General features: G+C 53.1%; 1 protein-coding gene across 1 annotated transcript; it reads left to right on the top strand.

Moving 5' to 3' along the window:
- The first annotated feature begins 2,781 nt into the window (after positions 1 to 2,781).
- nbl1 (NBL1, DAN family BMP antagonist) lies at positions 2,782 to 20,738 on the top strand. The gene is given in 4 exon segments (NM_001006825.1): positions 2,782 to 3,112; positions 17,406 to 17,578; positions 18,702 to 18,813; positions 19,742 to 20,738. Coding segments are annotated over 3 exon segments (531 nt in total). The 5' UTR covers positions 2,782 to 3,112; positions 17,406 to 17,411; the 3' UTR covers positions 19,994 to 20,738.
- Positions 20,739 to 22,450: the final 1,712 nt, after the last annotated feature.

Raw genomic sequence — 22,450 nt, 5'->3', positions numbered from 1 at the left:
TGGGGGCACTTACTATGGGGGCATTGTCTTTGGGGGCACTGTGTGTGGGGCCCCTATAGTAGGTGTTTCTTTTTATTATTTTATTTTTACTTCCGTAATATTTGGGGGAGGGGGCACAAAAGTAAATTTCTGCTTAGGGCACCCATTTGGCCAGCAGCGGCCCTGGGTGGGTATATAGAGAGCAGATTGGTACATGGGGTGAGTATATAGAGAGTGCAGATTGGTACATGGGGTGGGTATATAGAGAGTGCAGATTGGTACATGGGGTGGGTATATAGAGAGTGCAGATTGGTACATGGGGTGGGTATATAGAGAGTGCAGATTGGTACATGGGGTGGGTATATAGAGAGAGCAGATTGGTACATGGGGTGGGTATATAGAGAGTGCAGATTGGTACATGGGGTGGGTATATAGAGAGTGCAGATTGGTACATGGGGTGGGTAGAGAGTGCAGATTGGTACATGGGGTGGGTATATATAGAGAGTGCAGATTGGTACATGGGGTGGGTATATATAGAGTGCAGATTGGTACATGGGGTGGGTATATAGAGAGTGCAGATTGGTACATGGGGTGGGTATATAGAGAGAGCAGATTGGTACATGGGGTGGGTATATAGAGAGTGCAGATTGGTACATGGGGTGGGTATATATAGAGAGTGCAGATTGGTACATGGGGTGGGTATATATAGAGTGCAGATTGGTACATGGGGTGGGTATATAGAGAGTGCAGATTGATACATGGGGTGGGTATATAGAGAGAGCAGACAGATACATGGGGTGGGTATATAGAGAGCAGATTGGTACATGGGGTGGGTATATAGAGAGAGCAGATTGGTACATGGGGTGGGTATATAGAGTGTGCAGACAGATACATTGGGTGGGTATATAGAGTGTGCAGATTGGTACATGGGGTGGATATATAGAGAGTGCAGATTGGTACATGGGGTGGGTATATAGAGAATGCAGATTGGTACATGGGGTGGGTATATATAGAGAGCAGATTGGTACATGGGGTGGGTATTTATAGAGTGCAGATTGGTACATGGGGTGGGTATATAGAGAGAGCAGACAGATACATGGGGTGGGTATATACAGAGCAGATTGGTACATGGGGTGGATATATAGAGAGAGCAGATAGGTGCATTGGGTGGGTATATAGAGAGTGCAGATTGGTACATGGGGTGGATATATAGAGAGTGCAGATTGGTACATGGGGTGGATATATAGAGAGTGCAGATTGGTACATGGGATGGGTATATAGAGAGCAGATTGGTACATGGGGTGGGTATATAGAGAGTGCAGATTGGTACATGGGGTGGATATATAGAGAGTGCAGATTGGTACATGGGGTGGATATATAGAGAGTGCAGATTGGTACATGGGATGGGTATATAGAGAGCAGATTGGTACATGGGGTGGGTACAGGGCCGCCGCTCCCTATAAGCAGAGTACTCAGTCTGCATTAGGGCACCAAACTCCCAGGGGGGCACCATCCCAGCTGCTCCAAAAAAAAAAAGCATTTCTATATATTATAACATACCCCCAACACTGTCCCGCCGGTTTTTTATAGCGCATCCCGCTGTCCCAGATAGTTCAATCGATCTATGGGGGGCTATTGGGGGCACTTACTATGGGGCATTGTCTTTGGGGGCACTGTGTGTGGGGCCCCTATAGTAGGGTGTTTCTTTTTATTTATTTTATTTTTACTTCCGTAATATTTGGGGGAGGGGGCACAAAAGTAATTTCTTGCTTAGGGCACCCATTTGGCCAGCAGCGGCCCTGGGTGGGTATATAGAGAGCAGATTGGTACATGGGGTGAGTATATAGAGAGTGCAGATTGGTAACATGGGTGGGTATATAGAGAGTGCAGATTGGTACATGGGGTGGGTATATAGGAGAGTGCAGATTGGTACATGGGTGGGTATAGAGAGTGCAGATTGGTACATGGGGTGGGTATATAGAGAGAGCAGATTGGTACATGGGGTGGTATATAGAGAGTGCAGATTGGTACATGGGGTGGGTATATAGAGAGTGCAGATTGGTACATGGGGTGGGTATATAGAGAGTGCAGATTGGTACATGGGTGGGTATATAGAGAGAGCAGATTGGTACATGGGCGTGGGTATATATAGAGTGCAGATTGGTACATGGGGTGGTATATAGAGAGAGCAGATTGGTACAAGGGGTGGGTATATAGAGAGTGCAGATTGGTACATGGGGTGGGTATAATAGAGAGAGCAGATTGGTACATGGGGTGGGTATATAGAGAGTGCAGATTGGTACATGGGGTGGGTATATAGAGAGCAGATTGGTACATGGGGTGGGTATATAGAGAGAGCAGATTGGTACATGGGGTGGGTATATAGAGAGAGCAGATTGGTACATGGGGTGGGTATATAGAGAGAGCAGATTGGTACATGGGGTGGGTATATAGAGAGAGCAGATTGGTACATGGGGTGGGTATATAGAGAGTGCAGATTGGTACATGGGGTGGGTATATAGAGAGAGCAGATTGGTACATGGGGTGGGTAAGTAGCGGGTATATATTATAAACACCCTGGAAGGCTGGAGCTGTTGGTGCCAAGGTGTCCGGGCTCCGGATTCCTGAGTTATTACCCCCCCCCCCCAGCCCACAGAGATGATGGAATCCCAATAGGAAGAGGAGCCCAAATGTGGCCGATACCCCTCCCCCGGTAACTCCCAGTACCTGCCCCGAGTCCCGGCTCTGTCCCCTGCAGAGAGCGGAGTGCGGATCCCGGGTCAGTACTGTCCCCCCAGCCCGGTCCCCTTCTCCTCCCGGAGCGGCACAGGGGGAGGATTTGGATCTCATTCCCCTATTAGGAGAGGAGGGTTCAGTCCTGGCGCCTGAGCGACACAGTCTGCGCTGCAACCGCGACCTGCTCCCTCCGCGGTCCGTTCTGCCTTCCCGGTCCCGTTCTGCCACAACGGCTGGTCCGGTTCCTCCGCTCCCAGAGGGCTTGTAGCCTTTCCTGGGCCGGTTCCGATCCCTGCACCTGGCTCCCTTGGATTCTCATCCCATTATACTTGGATTCCTGCATGGATCTCTTCCCCTAGCCTGGACTGCATGGGAATACCTGCTCCTTCTCCTCCAGGTAAGTCCTACCTACCCCCCTATCCCCCTATCTACCCCCTACCTACCCACCCACCCACCTACCTACCCCTCTATCCCCCTATCTACCCCCTACCTACCCACCCACCTACCTACCCCCCTATCCCCCTATCTACCCCCTACCTACCCACCCACCTACTTGCTAATATTTGACACCCTGTGTCCCTATACCATTTATATTACTTACCAACTCACCCCATTACCAGCCTTGGGGGTCTCCATATTCCTTATCATCATATTCCAACTCCAGTCTTATGGGGACCCCATTTTGTACCCCCCTTATTCCAGCCAACATGAGTGAGCACTTCCCAATGGGTTTCTATGGTTTACACCCCTAGCAACATCTCTCCTGGTTGCACTTCATGTTCTGCCACCGTTGCCCCATGAACTTGCCCCCATACCTGGTGCCCTGTGTCAGAATTTCCCAGCAGCAATGGGGTCTCTCATGTTCCCCTTATCCCAACCTGCCAGTGTGAGTGCTAGCCTTGTGGGCTTGTTTGTTCTACACCTCCTTCTCCACATTTCCCAGTATCTGTCTGGGGGTCTTCTTGTTTTATAGCCCAACCTCAGGCAACTAGCCCAGTAACAGTCTTGGGGGGCTCCATATCCCTCACCTTAACCCCAACTGCAGTCCTGTGGGATCTCTCATTTTCTACAGCTCTTATCCCAGCCAACATGAGTAAGTGCTAGCCTTATGGGCAACTATCCCAATTCCAGCCTTGGGGAGCTCCATGTTCCAGACCCCCTAGTCATTATGTTCCAACAGAGCCTTATGGGGTTCCCCAAGTTCCTCACCCCCCACTGTCCCTTCCTAACACCATTCTTGGTGGGGCTCCTGGTCCGTTCCTCTCCGTGCCCCCCAATGTCACAGTTACCGGACTCCGTGTTCTGCAGTTTATTGTTATGGGATGGCCGGATCCCTTTGGAATAATCAGTTCTGGCCTTTGTGTTCCAGTTCCGTGTTCCGCAGACCCACCAAGGGGGCTAATAGTGTTGCAGGGAGTTCTTAACCCTTTATTTGTTGTACTTACTCACAACTTGACCTACTGCAGCCCCAACAGCCCTTACCTACCCTGTTTCTCATGACTTACCTACCCCCTAACACTGCTAGGCCCCCATTGTTAGGGCCCATATCCCTTCTTTGATTATATTTTATTAATATCTTAGTCGCCCCCATTTCCACCCCCCCAATAAAATAAATTTACCCCCCAAGTTTCTCCAACAGAAACATCAGCCCCTTTAGGGACAGTTCCCTAAGCTTTATATGGAATATGGTCCCACTATACTATATATATATATAATATAGCGCTACTGTATACATTGTAATAGGAGGGCATGTTTGGGATCAGCTTGGCATCGGATGGGTTAACAAGGAAGCCCAGTTAGTGGGTCCAAATTTGCTGTGGGTTAAGGGGGGCTCGATGTTTGGAAAGCCCAAGCTTGTTATTTTCTCTACTGGAAAATCATCTTCTGTTCCAGGAATGTTGCCCTTTTATCTATTGTGCAATGGTATTATGGCCCCCGCGTGGCTCAGCCCGAGGCTGGTACCGGGCGCAGAGACCCCTGGAAGGGTTAATAGACTGGCGCCCTTACATGGGGGGTCCCCACTAGCTCTTGTTGGACTAAAACTCCCAGCATCCCCCTGACAGTTACACAATATAATATGCCCTTTGTCCTTTTCTCTATATCATCCCAGGGGCTTTTTGGGTTCTGGGACCCCCAGTCAAATGGATCTTCTTGTCTCCCCTAAATTGGCAAAAGGGACAAGAATTGGTAATAGGATCAGCTGTGCCCTACTGCAAAGCCATATAAAGGTTCGGAAGGTTGAACTTGATGGCCAAGTGTCTTGTTTCAGCCTTAGCTGCTATGTAACTGTATTGTACAAGGGCTGGGAAATATCTGGCGTTCATTAAACCCATGTAATTACCAACTAGAAGGTGATTTGCAGGCAATTTAACAACCTTGCATTCTATCCGGTTGCTAAGGAAGGGGAAGGCTAGCAACTTTGGAAGAGACAGAATAGAAATATGAGCTGATTCGCAGGTGAAGTTTGCCTTTAAACTGCGCTCGGTTGATACCAAAACAGAGGCCGGTTGCTATGTGGCTCCTGACGTACAAATGCACAAAAGAATGTGAAGTTTTGTTGCAGCTTGATCTCCGGGCGCAGACTGTTCCTACCTGACTCACCCTATGTACGAGCAGCACATTACTGCAGCTGGGGGCGGAAAGCTGAGATCAAATATAGGAGATTTATGGTTTTATCTGTGATAATAGAATCACTCAACCCCCCTTCCCTTGTGAATGTTGTAGAACTACAGCTCCCAGCATGCTTTTCAGGGACCTCCCCCTGGGTAAGTGAATCCAATCTCCCCCCCAGTACTTACCCAGGTACAGAGCTCTGATTCTCTGTACTTCCTGCTCCTGGGCTGCTCTCTTTCCCATGGTCAGGCAGGAACCTCCCCCTGGGTAAGTGAATCCAATCTCCGCCCAGTACTTACCCAGGTACAGAGCTCTGATTCTCTGTTCTTTCCTGCTCCTGGGCTGCTCTCTTTCCCATGGTCAGGCAGGAACCTCCCCCTGGGTAAGTGAATCCAATCTCCCCCCAGTACTTACCCAGGTACAGAGCTCTGATTCTCTGTACTTCCTGCTCCTGGGCTGCTCTCTTTCCCATGGTCAGACAGGAACCCCCCCCTGGGTAAGTGAATCCAATCTCCCCCCAGTACTTACCCAGGTACAGAGCTCTGATTCTCTGTACTTCCTGCTCCTGGGCTGCTCTCTTTCCCATGGTCAGGCAGGAACCTCCCCCCTGGGTAAGTGAATCCAATCTCCCCCCAGTACTTACCCAGGTACAGAGCTCTGATTCTCTGTACTTCCTGCTCCTGGGCTGCTCTCTTTCCCATGGTCAGGCAGGAACCTCCCCTGGGTAAGTGAATCCAATCTCCCCCCAGTACTTACCCAGGTACAGAGCTCTGATTCTCTGTACTTCCTGCTCCTGGGCTGCTCTCTTTCCCATGGTCAGACAGGAACCCCCCCCCCTGGGTAAGTGAATCCAATCTCCCCCCAGTACTTACCCAGGTACAGAGCTCTGATTCTCTGTACTTCCTGCTCCTGGGCTGCTCTCTTTCCCATGGTCAGGCAGGAACCTCCCCCTGGGTAAGTGAATCCAATCTCCCCCCAGTACTTACCCAGGTACAGAGCTCTGATTGTCTGTACTTCCTGCTCCTGGGCTGCTCTCTTTCCCATGGTCAGGTCTTGTGATTAGGCAGTTAAGGGAGGTGAGTGGTTCTGGGGGGTGAGGCCTTGGGTGCTTTGGACCAATCGAGCGAGAGGAATGATTGGCAGGGAGTCGCCCCCCCACGCAGCGTGTTTGTCTCACACCAGGCTACACATTGCCTGAAATCATAAGACCCGTCTGCGGATCATGTGACACCAACAGGGGCCCCCCAGCCCCGAGTGCTCGGCAACTGCCAGAGCTGATCCCTTAGGTAACATTATGGGATGGAATAGAGTTTGCAGCTTTAGTAGCTGAAATGGCCCATTTGCCCAGAGCAATCCTTGTAGTGAGGTCACAGATGTATAAGCCAATCAGCCACAGAGCCAAACATATCTGGTTTACCCATAATCCTTGCAGAGAACTGGCCTACTAAGTGCAGCAGGCAGCACTTCTATATAATAACATCTATAATATACAGGAAAGCCCTGGGGTGGGAGGGGGGTGCAACCCCCAATGCACCAAAATGTATGGGTGCTAATTTATGTGCCCCCCCAGTGTGCCATAATGGGAACCTTTTGCCCTAGGCCAGTGTGCCATAATGGGAACCTTTTGCCCTAGGCCAGTGTGCCGTAATGGGAACCTTTTGCCCTAGGCCAGTGTGCCGTAATGGGAACCTTTTGCCCTAGGCCAGTGTGCCGTAATGGGAGCCTTTTGCCCTAGGCCAGTGTGCCGTAATGGGAGCCTTTTGCCCTAGGCCAGTGTGCCGTAATGGGAGCCTTTTGCCCTAGGCCAGTGTGCCGTAATGGGAGCCTTTTGCCCTAGGCCAGTGTGCCGTAATGGGAACCCTTTGCCCTAGGCCAGTGTGCCGTAATGGGAACCTTTTGCCCTAGGCCAGTGTGCCGTAATGGGAGCCTTTTGCCCTAGGCCAGTGTGCCATAATGGGAGCCTTTTGCCCTAGTCCAGTGTGCCATAATGGGAACCTTTTGCCCTAGGCCAGTGTGCCATAATGGGAACCTTTTGCCTTAGGCCAGTGTGCTGTAATGGGAGCCTTTTGCCCTAGGCCAGTGTGCCGTAATGGGAACCTTTTTCCCTAGGCCAGTGTGCCGTAATGGGAACCTTTTGCCCTAGGCCAGTGTGCCGTAATGGGAACCTTTTGCCCTAGGCCAGTGTGCCGTAATGGGAGCCTTTTGCCCTAGGCCAGTGTGTCATAATGGGAGCCTTTTGCCCTAGTCCAGTGTGCCATAATGGGAACCTTTTGCCCTAGGCCAGTGTGCCGTAATGGGAGCCTTTTGCCCTAGGCCAGTGTGCCATAATGGGAGCCTTTTGCCCTAGGCCAGTGTGCCATAATGGGAGCCTTTTGCCCTAGGCCAGTGTGCCATAATGGGAACCTTTTGCCCTAGGCCAGTGTGCCATAATGGGAACCTTTTGCCCTAGGCCAGTGTGCCATAATGGGAACCTTTTGCCCTAGGCCAGTGTGCCATAATGGGAACCTTTTGCCCTAGGCCAGTGGTGCCATAATGGGAGCTTTTTGCCCTAGGCCAGTGTGCCATAATGGGAACCTTTTGCCCTAGGCCAGTGTGCCATAATGGGAGCTTTTTGCCCTAGGCCAGTGTGCCATAATGGGAGCTTTTTGCCCTAGGCCAGTGTGCCATAATGGGAACCTTTTGCCCTAGGCCAGTGTGCCATAATGGGAGCTTTTTGCCCTAGGCCAGTGTGCCATAATGGGAGCTTTTTGCCCTAGGCCAGTGTGCCATAATGGGAACCTTTTGCCCTAGGCCAGTGTGCCATAATGGGAACCTTTTGCCCTAGGCCAGTGTGCCATAATGGGAACCTTTTGCCCTAGGCCAGTGTGCCATAAATGGAGCCTTTTGCCCTAGGCCAGTGTGCCATAATGGGAGCTTTTTGCCCTAGGCCAGTGTGCCATAATGGGAGCTTTTTGCCCTAGGCCAGTGTGCCATAATGGGAGCTTTTTGCCCTAGGCCAGTGTGCCATAATGGGAGCTTTTTGCCCTAGGCCAGTGTGCCATAATGGGAGCTTTTTGCCCTAGGCCAGTGTGCCATAATGGGAGCCTTTTGCCCTAGGCCAGTGTGCCATAATGGGAGCTTTTTGCCCTAGGCCAGTGCACATCTTGTTAAAAAAAAAAACTACCACCCCGGGGTATCAGGAATGAAGACACCCTGTCCCTACTTGGCCTAACGAGTTACCCCGGCTGGTTAGTTCTTTGGGTGCCAATTCGTGTGACCCCCCCTTTGTGCCATAATGGGAACCTTCTGCCCTAGGCCAGTGCCAGCCCCATGATGCCCATAGTGAATGTTTGGTGCTTAGCCGCAAGGTACCCTATACAAGAAATGCCCCGGCCTGGGGCAGAAGTTTAGTGTCTGGGCTCCATGGGGGGTGTCTAACCAAATGATTTTTTAAAGGTGAACTTCCCCTTGAATCCAGTTGGGACGTTGCTTCTTTCCCACGTTGCACCAATTTGCACGCTTGTAGGGTGCGGGCGCGGCGGGGGCTGTTGTTCCGCCTGTGGCTGGGCTGGGGGGCTGCCAACATGTTCCGTATTATCCCTTACAATTCCCACAAGCCGCTCCTAATCCCAATGTTTGTGCGCAGCTGCCCTGGAACTCGCCATTCCTCCGCCCGTGACCTTTCCCTCCTGCACTTTCCCGAGCACTCGCTGTGGGACCCCCAGGGCCGCTCCCAGGGCCCCTCCATACATGCAGTCACAACCAGCAGTGCAGGGAGTAGCCAAGGGCAGGGAAGGGTTAAGTGTTGGTGCATTCCAGCCGGATTATCACACACCTGACTGCGGTTATTGGGGGGGGGCAGAGCGGCATTCTTGTTAAATAATCAACCCACTCGGCGCCAATTAGAGCTGCTTAAAGGGGAAGTTAAACTGCAGGGGGCGTTTCGGGTTTCCAATTGTGATAACTGGGGGGCCCACCTGCGTCCCTCCTGCCCGTGTACTCTCATGGGGGGCACTTATCTGTTGGCACAGGACTGGCTGTATCTGCACCGGGTGTCATTGGGCTCAGAGTCTCCCCCTTGTGGTAAAACTGTTGTCATTTTCAGTTTTTAAATGGGTATTTACTGGGCATCTAACCCATAATAACACAGGCAAAAGGCCCCCCCACTTCATACCAAGAGCAGGATGGGGAGACACAGAGGGACCCTGCCCAGACAGAGGGGAAGGTGGGGGGCACATACAGAATGGGGAGACACAGAGGGACCCTGCCCAGACAGAGGGGAAGGTGGGGGGGCACATACAGGATGGGGAGAAACAGAGGGACCCTGCCCAGACAGAGGGGAAGGTGGGGGGCACATAGAGAATGGGGAGACACAGAGGGACCCTGCCCAGACAGAGGGGAAGGTGAGGGGCACATACAGAATGGGGAGACACAGAGGGACCCTGCCCAGACAGAGGGGAAGGTGAGGGGCACATACAGAATGGGGAGACACAGAGGGACCCTGCCCAGACAGAGGGGAAGGTGGGGGGCACATACAGAATGGGGAGACACAGAGGGACCCTGCCCAGACAGAGGGGAAGGTGGGGGCACATACAGAATGGGGAGACACAGAGGGACCCTGCCCAGACGGGGGGGGGGGGGGACACATACAGAATGGGGAGCCACAGAGGGACCCTGCCCAGACAGAGGGGAAGGTGAGGGGCACATACAGACTGGGGAGACACAGAGGGACCCTGCCCAGACAGAGGGGAAGGTGAGGGGCACATACAGAATGGGGAGACACAGAGGGACCCTGCCCAGACAGAGGGGAAGGTGAGGGGCACATAGAGAATGGGGAGCCACAGAGGGACCCTGCCCAGACAGAGGGGAAGGTGGGGGGCACATACAGAATGGGGAGACACAGAGGGACCCTGCCCAGACAGAGGGGGGGGGGGCACATACAGAATGGGGAGCCACAGAGGGACCCTGCCCAGACAGAGGGGAAGGTGGGGGGCACATACAGAATGGGGAGCCACAGAGGGACCCTGCCCAGACAGAGGGGAAGGTGAGGGGCACATACAGAATGGGGAGACACAGAGGGACCCTGCCCAGACAGAGGGGAAGGTGAGGGGCACATACAGAATGGGGAGACACAGAGGGACCCTGCCCAGACAGAGGGGGGGGGGGGCACATACAGAATGGGGAGACACAGAGGGACCCTGCCCAGACAGAGGGGGGGGGGGGCACATACAGAATGGGGAGACACAGAGGGACCCTGCCCAGACAGAGGGGAAGGTGGGGGGCACATACAGAATGGGGAGCCACAGAGGGACCCCTGCCCAGACAGAGGGGAAGGTGAGGGGCACATACAGAATGGGGAGACACAGAGGGACCCTGCCCAGACAGAGGGGAAGGTGGGGGGCACATACAGAATGGGGAGCCACAGAGGGACCCTGCCCAGACAGAGGGGAAGGTGGGGGGCACATACCAGAATGGGGAGCCACAGAGGGACCCTGCCCAGACAGAGGGGAAGGTGAGGGACACATACAGAATGGGGAGACACAGAGGGACCCTGCCCAGACAGAGGGGAAGGTGAGGGGCACATACAGAATGGGGAGACAACAGAGGGACCCTGCCCCAGACAGAGGGGAAGGTGGGGGGCACATACAGAATGGGGAGCCACAGAGGGACCCTGCCCAGACAGAGGGGGAAGGTGAGGGGCACATAACAGAATGGGGAGACACAGAGGGACCCTGCCCAGACAGAGGGGAAGGTGAGGGGCACATACAGAATGGGGAGACACAGAGGGACCCTGCCCAGACAGAGGGGAAGGTGGGGGACACATACAGAATGGGGAGCCACAGAGGGACCCTGCCCAGACAGAGGGGAAGGTGAGGGGCACATACAGAATGGGGAGACACAGAGGGACCCTGCCCAGACAGAGGGGAAGGTGAGGGGCACATACAGAATGGGGAGCCACAGAGGGACCCTGCCCAGACAGAGGGGAAGGTGGGGGACACATACAGAATGGGGAGACACAGAGGGACCCTGCCCAGACAGAGGGGAAGGTGAGGGGCACATACAGAATGGGGAGACACAGAGGGACCCTGCCCAGACAGAGGGGAAGGTGGGGGACACATACAGAATGGGGAGCCACAGAGGGACCCTGCCCAGACAGAGGGGAAGGTGAGGGGCACATACAGAATGGGGAGACACAGAGGGACCCTGCCCAGACAGAGGGGAAGGTGAGGGGCACATACAGAATGGGGAGACACAGAGGGACCCTGCCCAGACAGAGGGGAAGGTGAGGGGCACATACAGAATGGGGAGACACAGAGGGACCCTGCCCAGACAGAGGGGAAGGTGGGGGGCACATACAGAATGGGGAGACACAGAGGGACCCTGCCCAGACAGAGGGGAAGGTGAGGGACACATACAGAATGGGGAGACACAGAGGGACCCTGCCCAGACAGAGGGGAAGGTGAGGGGCACATACAGAATGGGGAGACACAGAGGGACCCTGCCCAGACAGAGGGGAAGGTGAGGGGCACATACAGAATGGGGAGACACAGAGGGACCCTGCCCAGACAGAGGGGAAGGTGAGGGGCACATACAGAATGGGGAGACACAGAGGGACCCTGCCCAGACAGAGGGGAAGGTGGGGGGCACATACAGAATGGGGAGACACAGAGGGACCCTGCCCAGACAGAGGGGAAGGTGGGGGGCACATACAGAATGGGGAGCCACAGAGGGACCCTGCCCAGACAGAGGGGAAGGTGGGGGGCACATACAGAATGGGGAGACACAGAGGGACCCTGCCCAGACAGAGGGGAAGGTGAGTCAGGATGGGGGGGGCTGACTCCATATTAAGGACAAGGTCAGACCCCACCTTTATGGAGAGAGGAAAGAGCGGATACATTTAATTATCAGATGTGTTGAGTCGCTTCTCGCTGTGTTTCTGTGGGACGGTGGAAAAGTCACATCACTGGGCCGCGGGTGTCAGAGAAATGAGAATCCTGTTGCCCTCGGCCCGGCACCGGCGCCCCCTCCCCTCCAGCAACAGAGCGGGATCTGGGTCGGGTTTGTGTGGAACTGCAGCCTGACACCCACTGTCTCCCACTCACAGTGTCTCCCACTCACAGTGTCTCCCACTCACAGTCGCTCATACCCAGGGAGCGGGGCAACCGGATTCTCTCTCCTTCCTCTCATCCACAATATCCAGGGGGTTAGTTATTGTAAAGGGGAACTAACCCTTCAAAGAGTAATTCTGTATGTTATTGTGGTGATTCCCTCATTAGAACTTCTGATCTGTAGGCTGATTAACTTCCTGCTCCTGGGCTGCTCTCTTTCCCATGGTCAGGCAGGAACCTCCCCCTGGGTAAGTGAATCCAATCTCCCCCCAGTACTTACCCAGGTACAGAGCTCTGATTCTCTGTACTTCCTGCTCCTGGGCTGCTCTCTTTCCCATGGTCAGGCAGGAACCCCCCCTGGGTAAGTGAATCCAATCTCCCCCCAGTACTTACCCAGGTACAGAGCTCTGATTCTCTGTACTTCCTGCTCCTGGGCTGCTCTCTTTCCCATGGTCAGGCAGGACCCCCCCCCCTGGGTAAGTGAATCCAATCTCCCCCCAGTACTTACCCAGGTACAGAGCTCTGATTCTCTGTACTTCCTGCTCCTGGGCTGCTCTCTTTCCCATGGTCAGGCAGGAACCCCCCCTGGGTAAGTGAATCCAATCTCCCCCCAGTACTTACCCAGGTACAGAGCTCTGATTCTCTGTACTTCCTGCTCCTGGGCTGCTCTCTTTCCCATGGTCAGGCAGGAACCTCCCCCTGGGTAAGTGAATCCAATCTCCCCCCAGTACTTACCCAGGTACAGAGCTCTGATTCTCTGTACTTCCTGCTCCTGGGCTGCTCTCTTTCCCATGGTCAGGCAGGACCCCCCCCCCTGGGTAAGTGAATCCAATCTCCCCCCAGTACTTACCCAGGTACAGAGCTCTGATTCTCTGTACTTCCTGCTCCTGGGCTGCTCTCTTTCCCATGGTCAGGCAGGAACCTCCCCCTGGGTAAGTGAATCCAATCTCCCCCCAGTACTTACCCAGGTACAGAGCTCTGATTCTCTGTACTTCCTGCTCCTGGGCTGCTCTCTTTCCCATGGTCAGGCAGGACCCCCCCCCCTGGGTAAGTGAATCCAATCTCCCCCCAGTACTTACCCAGGTACAGAGCTCTGATTCTCTGTACTTCCTGCTCCTGGGCTGCTCTCTTTCCCATGGTCAGGCAGGAACCTCCCCCTGGGTAAGTGAATCCAATCTCCCCCCAGTACTTACCCAGGTACAGAGCTCTGATTCTCTGTACTTCCTGCTCCTGGGCTGCTCTCTTTCCCATGGTCAGGCAGGAACCTCCCCCTTGGTAAGTGAATCCAATCTCCCCCCAGTACTTACCCAGGTACAGAGCTCTGATTCTCTGTACTTCCTGCTCCTTGGCTGCTCTCTTTCCCATGGTCAGACATCCTATATAGGAGACGTATCAGTGGCTTATTATCCTGGGGGACTACTTGCCCCCTATTTTTCCAATATCTTTTCGGCAACAGTCTTTATTAAAACATTGCTGGCTCCTTTGGGACCCGGAAACAACAACAATATTCTCTCTATTCTGCCCTATGGGGCGCTGATCCGATTCCTCTTGGCTATTTACCCTCCTAAACCGAGGGACCAACATCCCTGGTACTCAGTGGGTTAACCCCTCTACTCCCCAAGTGCCCCCACAGGCCGCAGCCGCTGTGTATTAGTGCCCCCCCGCGGGGGAACGTTGCTTCTGTTCTTCATTGGGAACAATGTGCCGAGTTGGCAGGAAAAGCCCCAGTGTGACATTTATTTACATCAGTCAGTTTGGGCCCCCCCCCCCCTGGTGATCCAACATGTGGTCCCCCCCTCACCTCATAGTGAGGATACAGGGAAACCAATTCCTCCAGTATCCAGTGCTCCCCCAAACTAACCTATAGGGCTACCTACTGGGGCAAACTGGGCCCAAAATGCTCAAAATCCTGCCCCAATTGGACTTTAAATCACCTCCTACCCATATGTATTAATACAAATATACAGAGAGGGAATGTTCTGGGCACACAATAAGCTGTACCCCCATACTGTACTGTCTAAGGGAAACACTATGGCACCCCCTACCCATATATATAAATACAAATATACAGAGAGGGAATGTTCTGGGCACACAATAAGCTGTACCCCCATACTGTACTGTCTAAGGGAAACACTATGGCACCTCCTACCCATATGTATAAATACAAATATACAGAGAAGGAATGTTCTGGGCACACAATAAGCTGTACCCCCATACTGTACTGTCTAAGGGAAACACTATGGCACCTCCTACCCATATGTATAAATACAAATATACAGAGAAGGAATGTTCTGGGCACACAATAAGCTGTACCCCCATACTGTACTGTCTAAGGGAAACACTATGGCACCCCCTACCCATATGTATAAATACAAATATACAGAGAAGGAATGTTCTGGGCACACAATAAGCTGTACCCCCATAGTGCACATTACAGTATTATTGCTCAGCAGTGAGACTGGCGGGTTCCCGGGGGAAGGTGCTGGGAGTCGATAGCGAGTCGAGTCCCTTCATGTGAAGCCAAAGTGAATTCCATCCCCGCGGGTGAGGGACATTCCACTCTCGGTGCAGCAGGGGTGGCGCTGGGGAGAGGAAACTCTAATTAAATGGGAAGATCTGGAATTGTTTAGGCGCGTGACCCACTGTCAGGGGTTGGACCCCCAAATGCAAAGGGGGGGGGCAGTGACCCCGGTGTGTCAGAACTTCCATTTCAGCAGCACATTGTTCAATAGTGAGAATGGGGACATGGCAGAACTCCCAGCATCCTACGGCACCCCCCCCCAGTCCCCCCCCTGCAACTCCCGGCCGTCCTTAGATTCACTCTGATTTGTCATCCGCGGGGAGAGACGAGCAGCCAAAATATCATCATCTGGGGAGGAAATGACTGAATCTCTGCAGATTTATCCACATAAACATCCCTGTCTGTAGCCCAGGCACCGACTGAACTGATACATTGGGGTACAGTCACCCCGATATAGTTCTAGGGGTACCCAGGGCACAAATAAGCACTCACCCCAAATCCCCCCCTAACTGGCCTTCAGGCTGGGCCCCCTTAGCCCATAACAAGGTTACAGATATATAGAAACATTGGGGTAACAGTCACCCCGCTATAGTTCCAGGGGTACCCAGGGCACAAATAAGCACTCACCCCAAATCCCCCCCTAACTGGCCTTCAGGCTGGGCCCCCTTAGCCCATAACAAGGTTACAGATATATAGAAACATTGGGGTAACAGTCACCCCGCTATAGTTCCAGGGGTACCCAGGGCACAAATAAGCACTCACCCCAAATCCCCCCCTAACTGGCCTTCAGGCTGGGCCCCCTTAGCCCATAACAAGGTTACAGATATATAGAAACATTGGGGTAACAGTCACCCCGCTATAGTTCCAGGGGTACCCAGGGCACAAATAAGCACTCACCCCAAATCCCCCCCTAACTGGCCTTCAGGCTGGGCCCCCTTAGCCCATAACAAGGTTACAGATATATAGAAACATTGGGGTAACAGTCACCCCGCTATAGTTCCAGGGGTACCCAGGGCACAAATAAGCACTCACCCCAAATCCCCCCCTAACTGGCCTTCAGGCTGGGCCCCCTTAGCCCATAACAAGGTTACAGATATATAGAAACATTGGGGTAACAGTCACCCCACTATAGTTCCAGGGGTACCCAGGGCACAAATAAGCACTCACCCCAAATCCCCCCCTAACTGGCCTTCAGGCTGGGCCCCCTTAGCCCATAACAAGGTTACAGATATATAGAAACATTGGGGTAACAGTCACCCCGCTATAGTTCCAGGGGTACCCAGGGCACAAATAAGCACTCACCCCAAATCCCCCCCTAACTGGCCTTCAGGCTGGGCCCCCTTAGCCCATAACAAGGTTACAGATATATAGAAACATTGGGGTAACAGTCACCCCGCTATAGTTCCAGGGGTACCCAGGGCACAAATAAGCACTCACCCCAAATCCCCCCCTAACTGGCCTTCAGGCTGGGCCCCCTTAGCCCATAACAAGGTTACAGATATATAGAAACATTGGGGTAACAGTCACCCCGCTATAGTTCCAGGGGTACCCAGGGCACAAATAAGCACCCCAAATCCCCCCCTAACTGGCCTTCAGGCTGGGCCCCCTTAGCCCATAACAAGGTTACAGATATATAGAAACATTGGGGTAACAGTCACCCCGCTATAGTTCCAGGGGTACCCAGGGCACAAATAAGCACCCCAAATCCCCCCCTAACTGGCCTTCAGGCTGGGCCCCCTTAGCCCATAACAAGGTTACAGATATATAGAAACATTGGGGTAACAGTCACCCCGCTATAGTTCCAGGGGTACCCAGGGCACAAATAAGCACTCACCCCAAATCCCCCCTAACTGGCCTTCAGGCTGGGCCCCCTTTGCTCATTACAAGGTTACCCCACCCAAAACAAGTTTTCTCTTGTATAACAAAACAAAATACAAAAAGGCTCCATTCTTTCCACCTAATTGTTTTTCTTTTTATTAATTGCTCCGTCATCTCTTGGCCGCCAGTCGGGGCGCTGGCAGTTGCAGTAGAACCACAGGACGCTCAGACTAGCCCTAAAGGGTCAGGGCCCTGACTCAGCCAATGAGCTCAGAAGCTGAAGCTACAGAGCCCCCTAGAGAGGAGTTAGAATGAGTGCACAGTGACATCTGCTGGATTCTTCTTGTAATTGCAGCATTGCGCTAACCCCATTGTTGCCTGTAGGCTTAGAACTAGAGCCGGGACTGTACAGCATTGGGCCCCCAAGGGCCACAGGTTGGAAACTCACTGCTTGGCTGCATTAAACCATTCCTGAAGCAGTGTGGCATATTAGCAAATAAATCCAGATAAATATAGCGCCCCCTGCAGAATAAACTCCTCACAGTTTAAGTCCAGGATTTGTTCCATCCTCGCTTTACTGTACTACAGTTTATTGTATTTGGGTCTATATAGACTTAACCTTGCCCTTATAAATCCACTCTCTATTTTAGGTGAAGATGACGGTCTGGTTGCTGATTGGCTTCCTTCTCCCAGTGGCAATATTCGCGGCTCCTCCCATCAACCGCTTGGCGCTGTTCCCAGATAAGAGTGCCTGGTGCGAAGCCAAGAACATCACTCAGATTGTGGGGCACAGCGGCTGCGAGTCCAAATCCATCCAGAACAGGTGAGACCCCCAAATATATAACTATATATGGGCACAGGGCTGCAGGGAACTCATGTATTATAAGGGATAATGTGCCCCCTACTGTAAATGATAAGGATATTAGCAGTCACTGAGGGGTTCTGTGCCCCCCATATAAAGGCACAAGGCTGCAGGCTGAGTTATACAGGGAACTCTGAGTATCACTCATGTATTATAAGGGATAATGTACCCCCTACTGTAAATGATAAGGATATTAGCAGTCACTGAGGGGTTCTGTGCCCATATAAAGGCACAAGGCTGCAGGCTGAGTTATACAGGGAACTCTGAGTATCACTCATGTATTATAAGGGATAATGTACCCCCTACTGTAAATGATAAGGATATTAGCAGTCACTGAGGGGTTCTGTGCCCCCCATATAAAGGCACAAGGCTGCAGGCTGAGTTATACAGGGAACTCTGAGTATCACTCATGTATTATAAGGGATAATGTACCCCCTACTGTAAATGATAAGGATATTAGCAGTCACTGAGGGGTTCTGTGCCCCCCATATAAAGGCACAAGGCTGCAGGCTGAGTTATACAGGGAACTCTGAGTATCACTCATGTATTATAAGGGATAATGTACCCCCTACTGTAAATGATAAGGATATTAGCAGTCACTGAGGGGTTCTGTGCCCCCCATATAAAGGCACAAGGCTGCAGGCTGAGTTATACAGGGAACTCTGAGTATCACTCATGTATTATAAGGGATAATGTACCCCCTACTGTAAATGATAAGGATATTAGCAGTCATTGAGGGGTTCTGTGCCCATATAAAGGCACAAGGCTGCAGGCTGAGTTATACAGGGAACTCTGAGTATCACTCATGTATTATAAGGGATAATGTACCCCCTACTGTAAATGATAAGGATATTAGCAGTCACTGAGGGGTTCTGTGACCCCCATATAAAGGCACAAGGCTGCAGGCTGAGTTATACAGGGAACTCTGAGTATCACTCATGTATTATAAGGGATAATGTACCCCCTACTGTAAATGATAAGGGTTTTATTAGGATCTTTCTAATTGGTCAGTAACTGTGAATGTGTAAGTGCTGCCCCTCCTGGGGGAAGTGAGCAGTGCAGCTAACATTTCTTTCCCCCTCAGGGCCTGCCTGGGACAGTGCTTCAGTTACAGTGTCCCCAATACGTTCCCTCAGTCTACAGAGTCGTTAGTGCACTGTGACTCCTGCATGCCCATCGATTCCGTGTGGGACGTGGTAAGTACCCGACATGCATTCATAAACTCCTCCCACTTCTACAGCTGAAGCAATGGGTGGGGTTGGGATACTCTCATGGAAGCTTACAGGGGGAGGAGCAGGAAGTCTGTAAGTTAGGCAGTGGGCGGGACTGGAACTCTCTAATGGCAGCTTACAGGGGGAGGAGCAGGATGTCTGTAAGTTAGGCAGTGGGTGGGGTTGGGATACTCTCATGGAAGCTTACAGGGGGAGGAGCAGGATGTCTGTAAGTTAGGCAGTGGGTGGGGTTGGGATACTCTCATGGAAGCTTACAGGGGGAGGAGCAGGATGTCTGTAAGTTAGGCAGTGGGCGGGACTGGAACTCTCTAATGGCATCTTACAGGGGGAAGAGCAGGAAGTCTGTAAGTTAGGCAGTGAGTGGGGTTGGGATACTCTCATGGCAGCTTACAGGGGGAAGAGCAGGAAGTCTGTAAGTTAGGCAGTGGGCGGGACTGGAACTCTCTAATGGCAGCTTACAGGGGGAAGAGCAGGAAGTCTGTAAGTTAGGCAGTGGGCGGGACTGGAACTCTCTAATGGCAGCTTACAGGGGGAGGAGCAGGAAGTCTGTAAGTTAGGCAGTGGGCGGGACTGGAACTCTCTAATGGCAGCTTACAGGGGGAGGAGCAGGAAGTCTGTAAGTTAGGCAGTGGGCGGGACTGGAACTCTCTAATGGCAGCTTACAGGGGGAGGAGCAGGAAGTCTGTAAGTTAGGCAGTGAGTGGGGTTGGAACTCTCTAATGGCAGCTTACAGGGCATGGGGCAGGGACTACAGCCTCAGCCAGCCTCCTGCCCCTTCCTACATTATTTTGATCAAGTCCGTAAAATTAGAACTTGTGCCCTTAGAGCTCTGTAAGGATTTCCCCCCCAGGGGCCACTGCATATTCTCTCTGACATCTCCCCCCCCCGGCAGGTGACGCTGGAGTGCCCGGGCAATGAGGAGTTCCCGCGGGTGGACAAACTGGTGGAGAAGATCCTGCAGTGCAGCTGCCAGGCCTGCGGGAAGGAGCTGAGCCAGGAGGGGGCGATGTTCAACGTGTACCTGAACACCGCCGAGGAGACCCTCTCGCCCGCCGAGACCCTGGGGCACCATCACCATCGCCCCCCCGCGCGGGAAGAGGATTCGCCAGCCCAGTCGCAACGGGAAGGGGAGAGCGAAGAGTGACAGCTCCATGGACAAGTCTGATTGGCTTAAAGGCACAGATCCCTCCCCCAGGGTCCCAACTTGCTTCTGACAATCTGCCCCCCTGCCCCCGGGGGTAAATACGGGGTTCCCCACAACTCACATGATGGAATTGGATGGCGCCATTGCCATGTAAACACAATTGGTGCATTGTAGAATAGGGCGGCGCAATGTGGCCCCTGCCCATAGCTCTCCTGTTTGCTACACGCAGTCATTCATGTATAAAGTGACTCTCCTATCACTCATAGCACCCACTGTCTCCCATACTGTGTCTGATTGGGGAAGGACACGGCACAAACTGTGTGTAGTAGTGCAAACGTGGCACCTACGGGTGAGACCACTGGGAACGGCCACTAGACGGTGAATCTGGAGGTTCTGACCCATTTACAGACATTAAGAAGATTCTCGCCTTTCAGCCAATGACATTCGGCTTTGCTGTTCTGTTCCTGGGCCCGGGGCACCCATGGTCCAACCAATAACAATGTTATTACCACTGCTGCCTACGTATATTATAGGCATGGGGGGTGCCCCAATTATAAGGGGGCCCCATCTCCCTAAAGCTTTCAGTAGTCCCCCCCTCATTGTGCTTTAACATAAGGAGAGAACCCGTTGGCGGCACCGCTCTGTGACTGGGGGGGGGGTCGGGGGGGGGGCGCTAATGTTTGTGCACCACTTGTGTCTCATTTACACTCAGTCTAAAAGGAAATTATAGCGAATCTATAACTGCCGCCTGTCTGCTCTTTATTTCCCCTTGGATCCGGCACAGACTGCACCCAGTGTTTGCCCCCCGGGGGGGTCTCTCCATAGAGAGGTGGGGGCTGCCCCCTAGTGTCCAGCTCCCTAATCAGATTGTTGCTCAGTAGAATTCTCATTGGGGAATTTCCTTGCATCTAGAATTACGACTATAGCAACACTAGGGGGCGCAGTGGGGCAGCGTTATGGTTGGGTTTATATCCTCTTTAATACGTCTGAAACTGGAAAGGGCTCATGTATGACCACAGGCGCAGGGATATTGGACCCTACAGTTCCGTTCCCAGGTCTCATTTTCCAGGCTTGGGGGGGTTAAATCAATGTCTATATGTGATTCTATAGGTGCCCTGTAGGGGGAGATCCGGAAGTACTGGTGCCTTTAGTGGGTCAGACTGGGGCCCCCCCCCACACCCCCAGGGGCACCCACTGTGCCACCCCTGCACCTATATCTATGGCACGGATGGACAGGGGGGGCCCGACTGCATTAATGAGGGACCCGGGAGTAGTGGCTCTATGGGGTTTGCCCTACTGCGCCCCCTGTATGTTGGGCAGAGAGTGGCACAATATGGCTGCCAGTGCTGTACTCTATACACCAGGCACCCACTGGGCCGGGGCTGAGAGTAACGTGGAACAATTCTACCCTATAAGCTTTAGTTCCCCTTTAATAAATAATTACCCAAATATATAGATAATAATGGGAAGTAGGGCAGCCAATGGGGGGGAGACAGGAGTCTGGTTAGGGGTGGGGCGGGTGTTAATGTATTGGGGGCAGGTTTGAGTGACAGACACACATACGTACATACCCCCACCCTCACTATCAGGCCTTATACCCCCCCAGCTTGACCTTAATGGCAGGATAAGTGGCCCCTCGGCTGAGTGCTCCTTCCCTCTAACCGACCCACTCACCGACCCACTCACACAACATTGCGCCAGTCCCCGCAGGGTTAATATCCCATTTCTCCCACTACCTCAGCTTCCTCTCAGGGCGAGTGCCACTTAACCCTTTATAGTAGCCCATTATCTGCAAATGGGGAAGGTCAGGGGCCAACCAGCACTCGAATAGTTTCACTGACTGAGTGTGATCCTTCTGTTATATGTACTCACCCACCCACTGGGCACTCACCCACCCACTGGGCATTCACTCACCCACTGGCAACTGGGCACTCACTCACCCACTGGGCACTCACCCACCACTGGGCATTCACTCACCCACTGGGCACTCACCCACCCACTGGGCATTCACTCACCCACTGGCAACTGGGCACTCACTCACCCACTGGGCACTCACCCACCACTGGGCATTCACTCACCCACTGGGCACTCACCCACCCACTGGGCACTCACTCATCCACCCACTGGGCACTCACTCACCCACTGGGCACTCACTCACCCACTGGGCACTCACCCATCCATTGGGCACTCACTCATCCACCCACTGGGCACTCACTCACCCACTGGGCACTCACTCACCCACTGGGCACTCACCCATCCATTGGGCACTCACTCATCCACCCACTGGGCACTCACTCACCCACTGGGCACTCACTCACCCACTGGGCACTCACCCATCCATTGGGCACTCACTCACTCACCCACTGGGTACTCACTCACCCACTGGGCACTCACACATCCACTGGGCATTCACTCACCCACTGGCAACTGGGCACTCACTCACCCACTGGGCACTCA

This window comes from Xenopus tropicalis, chromosome 7 (assembly GCF_000004195.4).
Source record: "Xenopus tropicalis strain Nigerian chromosome 7, UCB_Xtro_10.0, whole genome shotgun sequence".
In the NCBI taxonomy this organism is placed as follows: domain Eukaryota; kingdom Metazoa; phylum Chordata; class Amphibia; order Anura; family Pipidae; genus Xenopus; species Xenopus tropicalis.
Note: the sequence above shows the minus strand (reverse complement) of the source record. Positions and strands in the feature narration are given on the sequence as shown.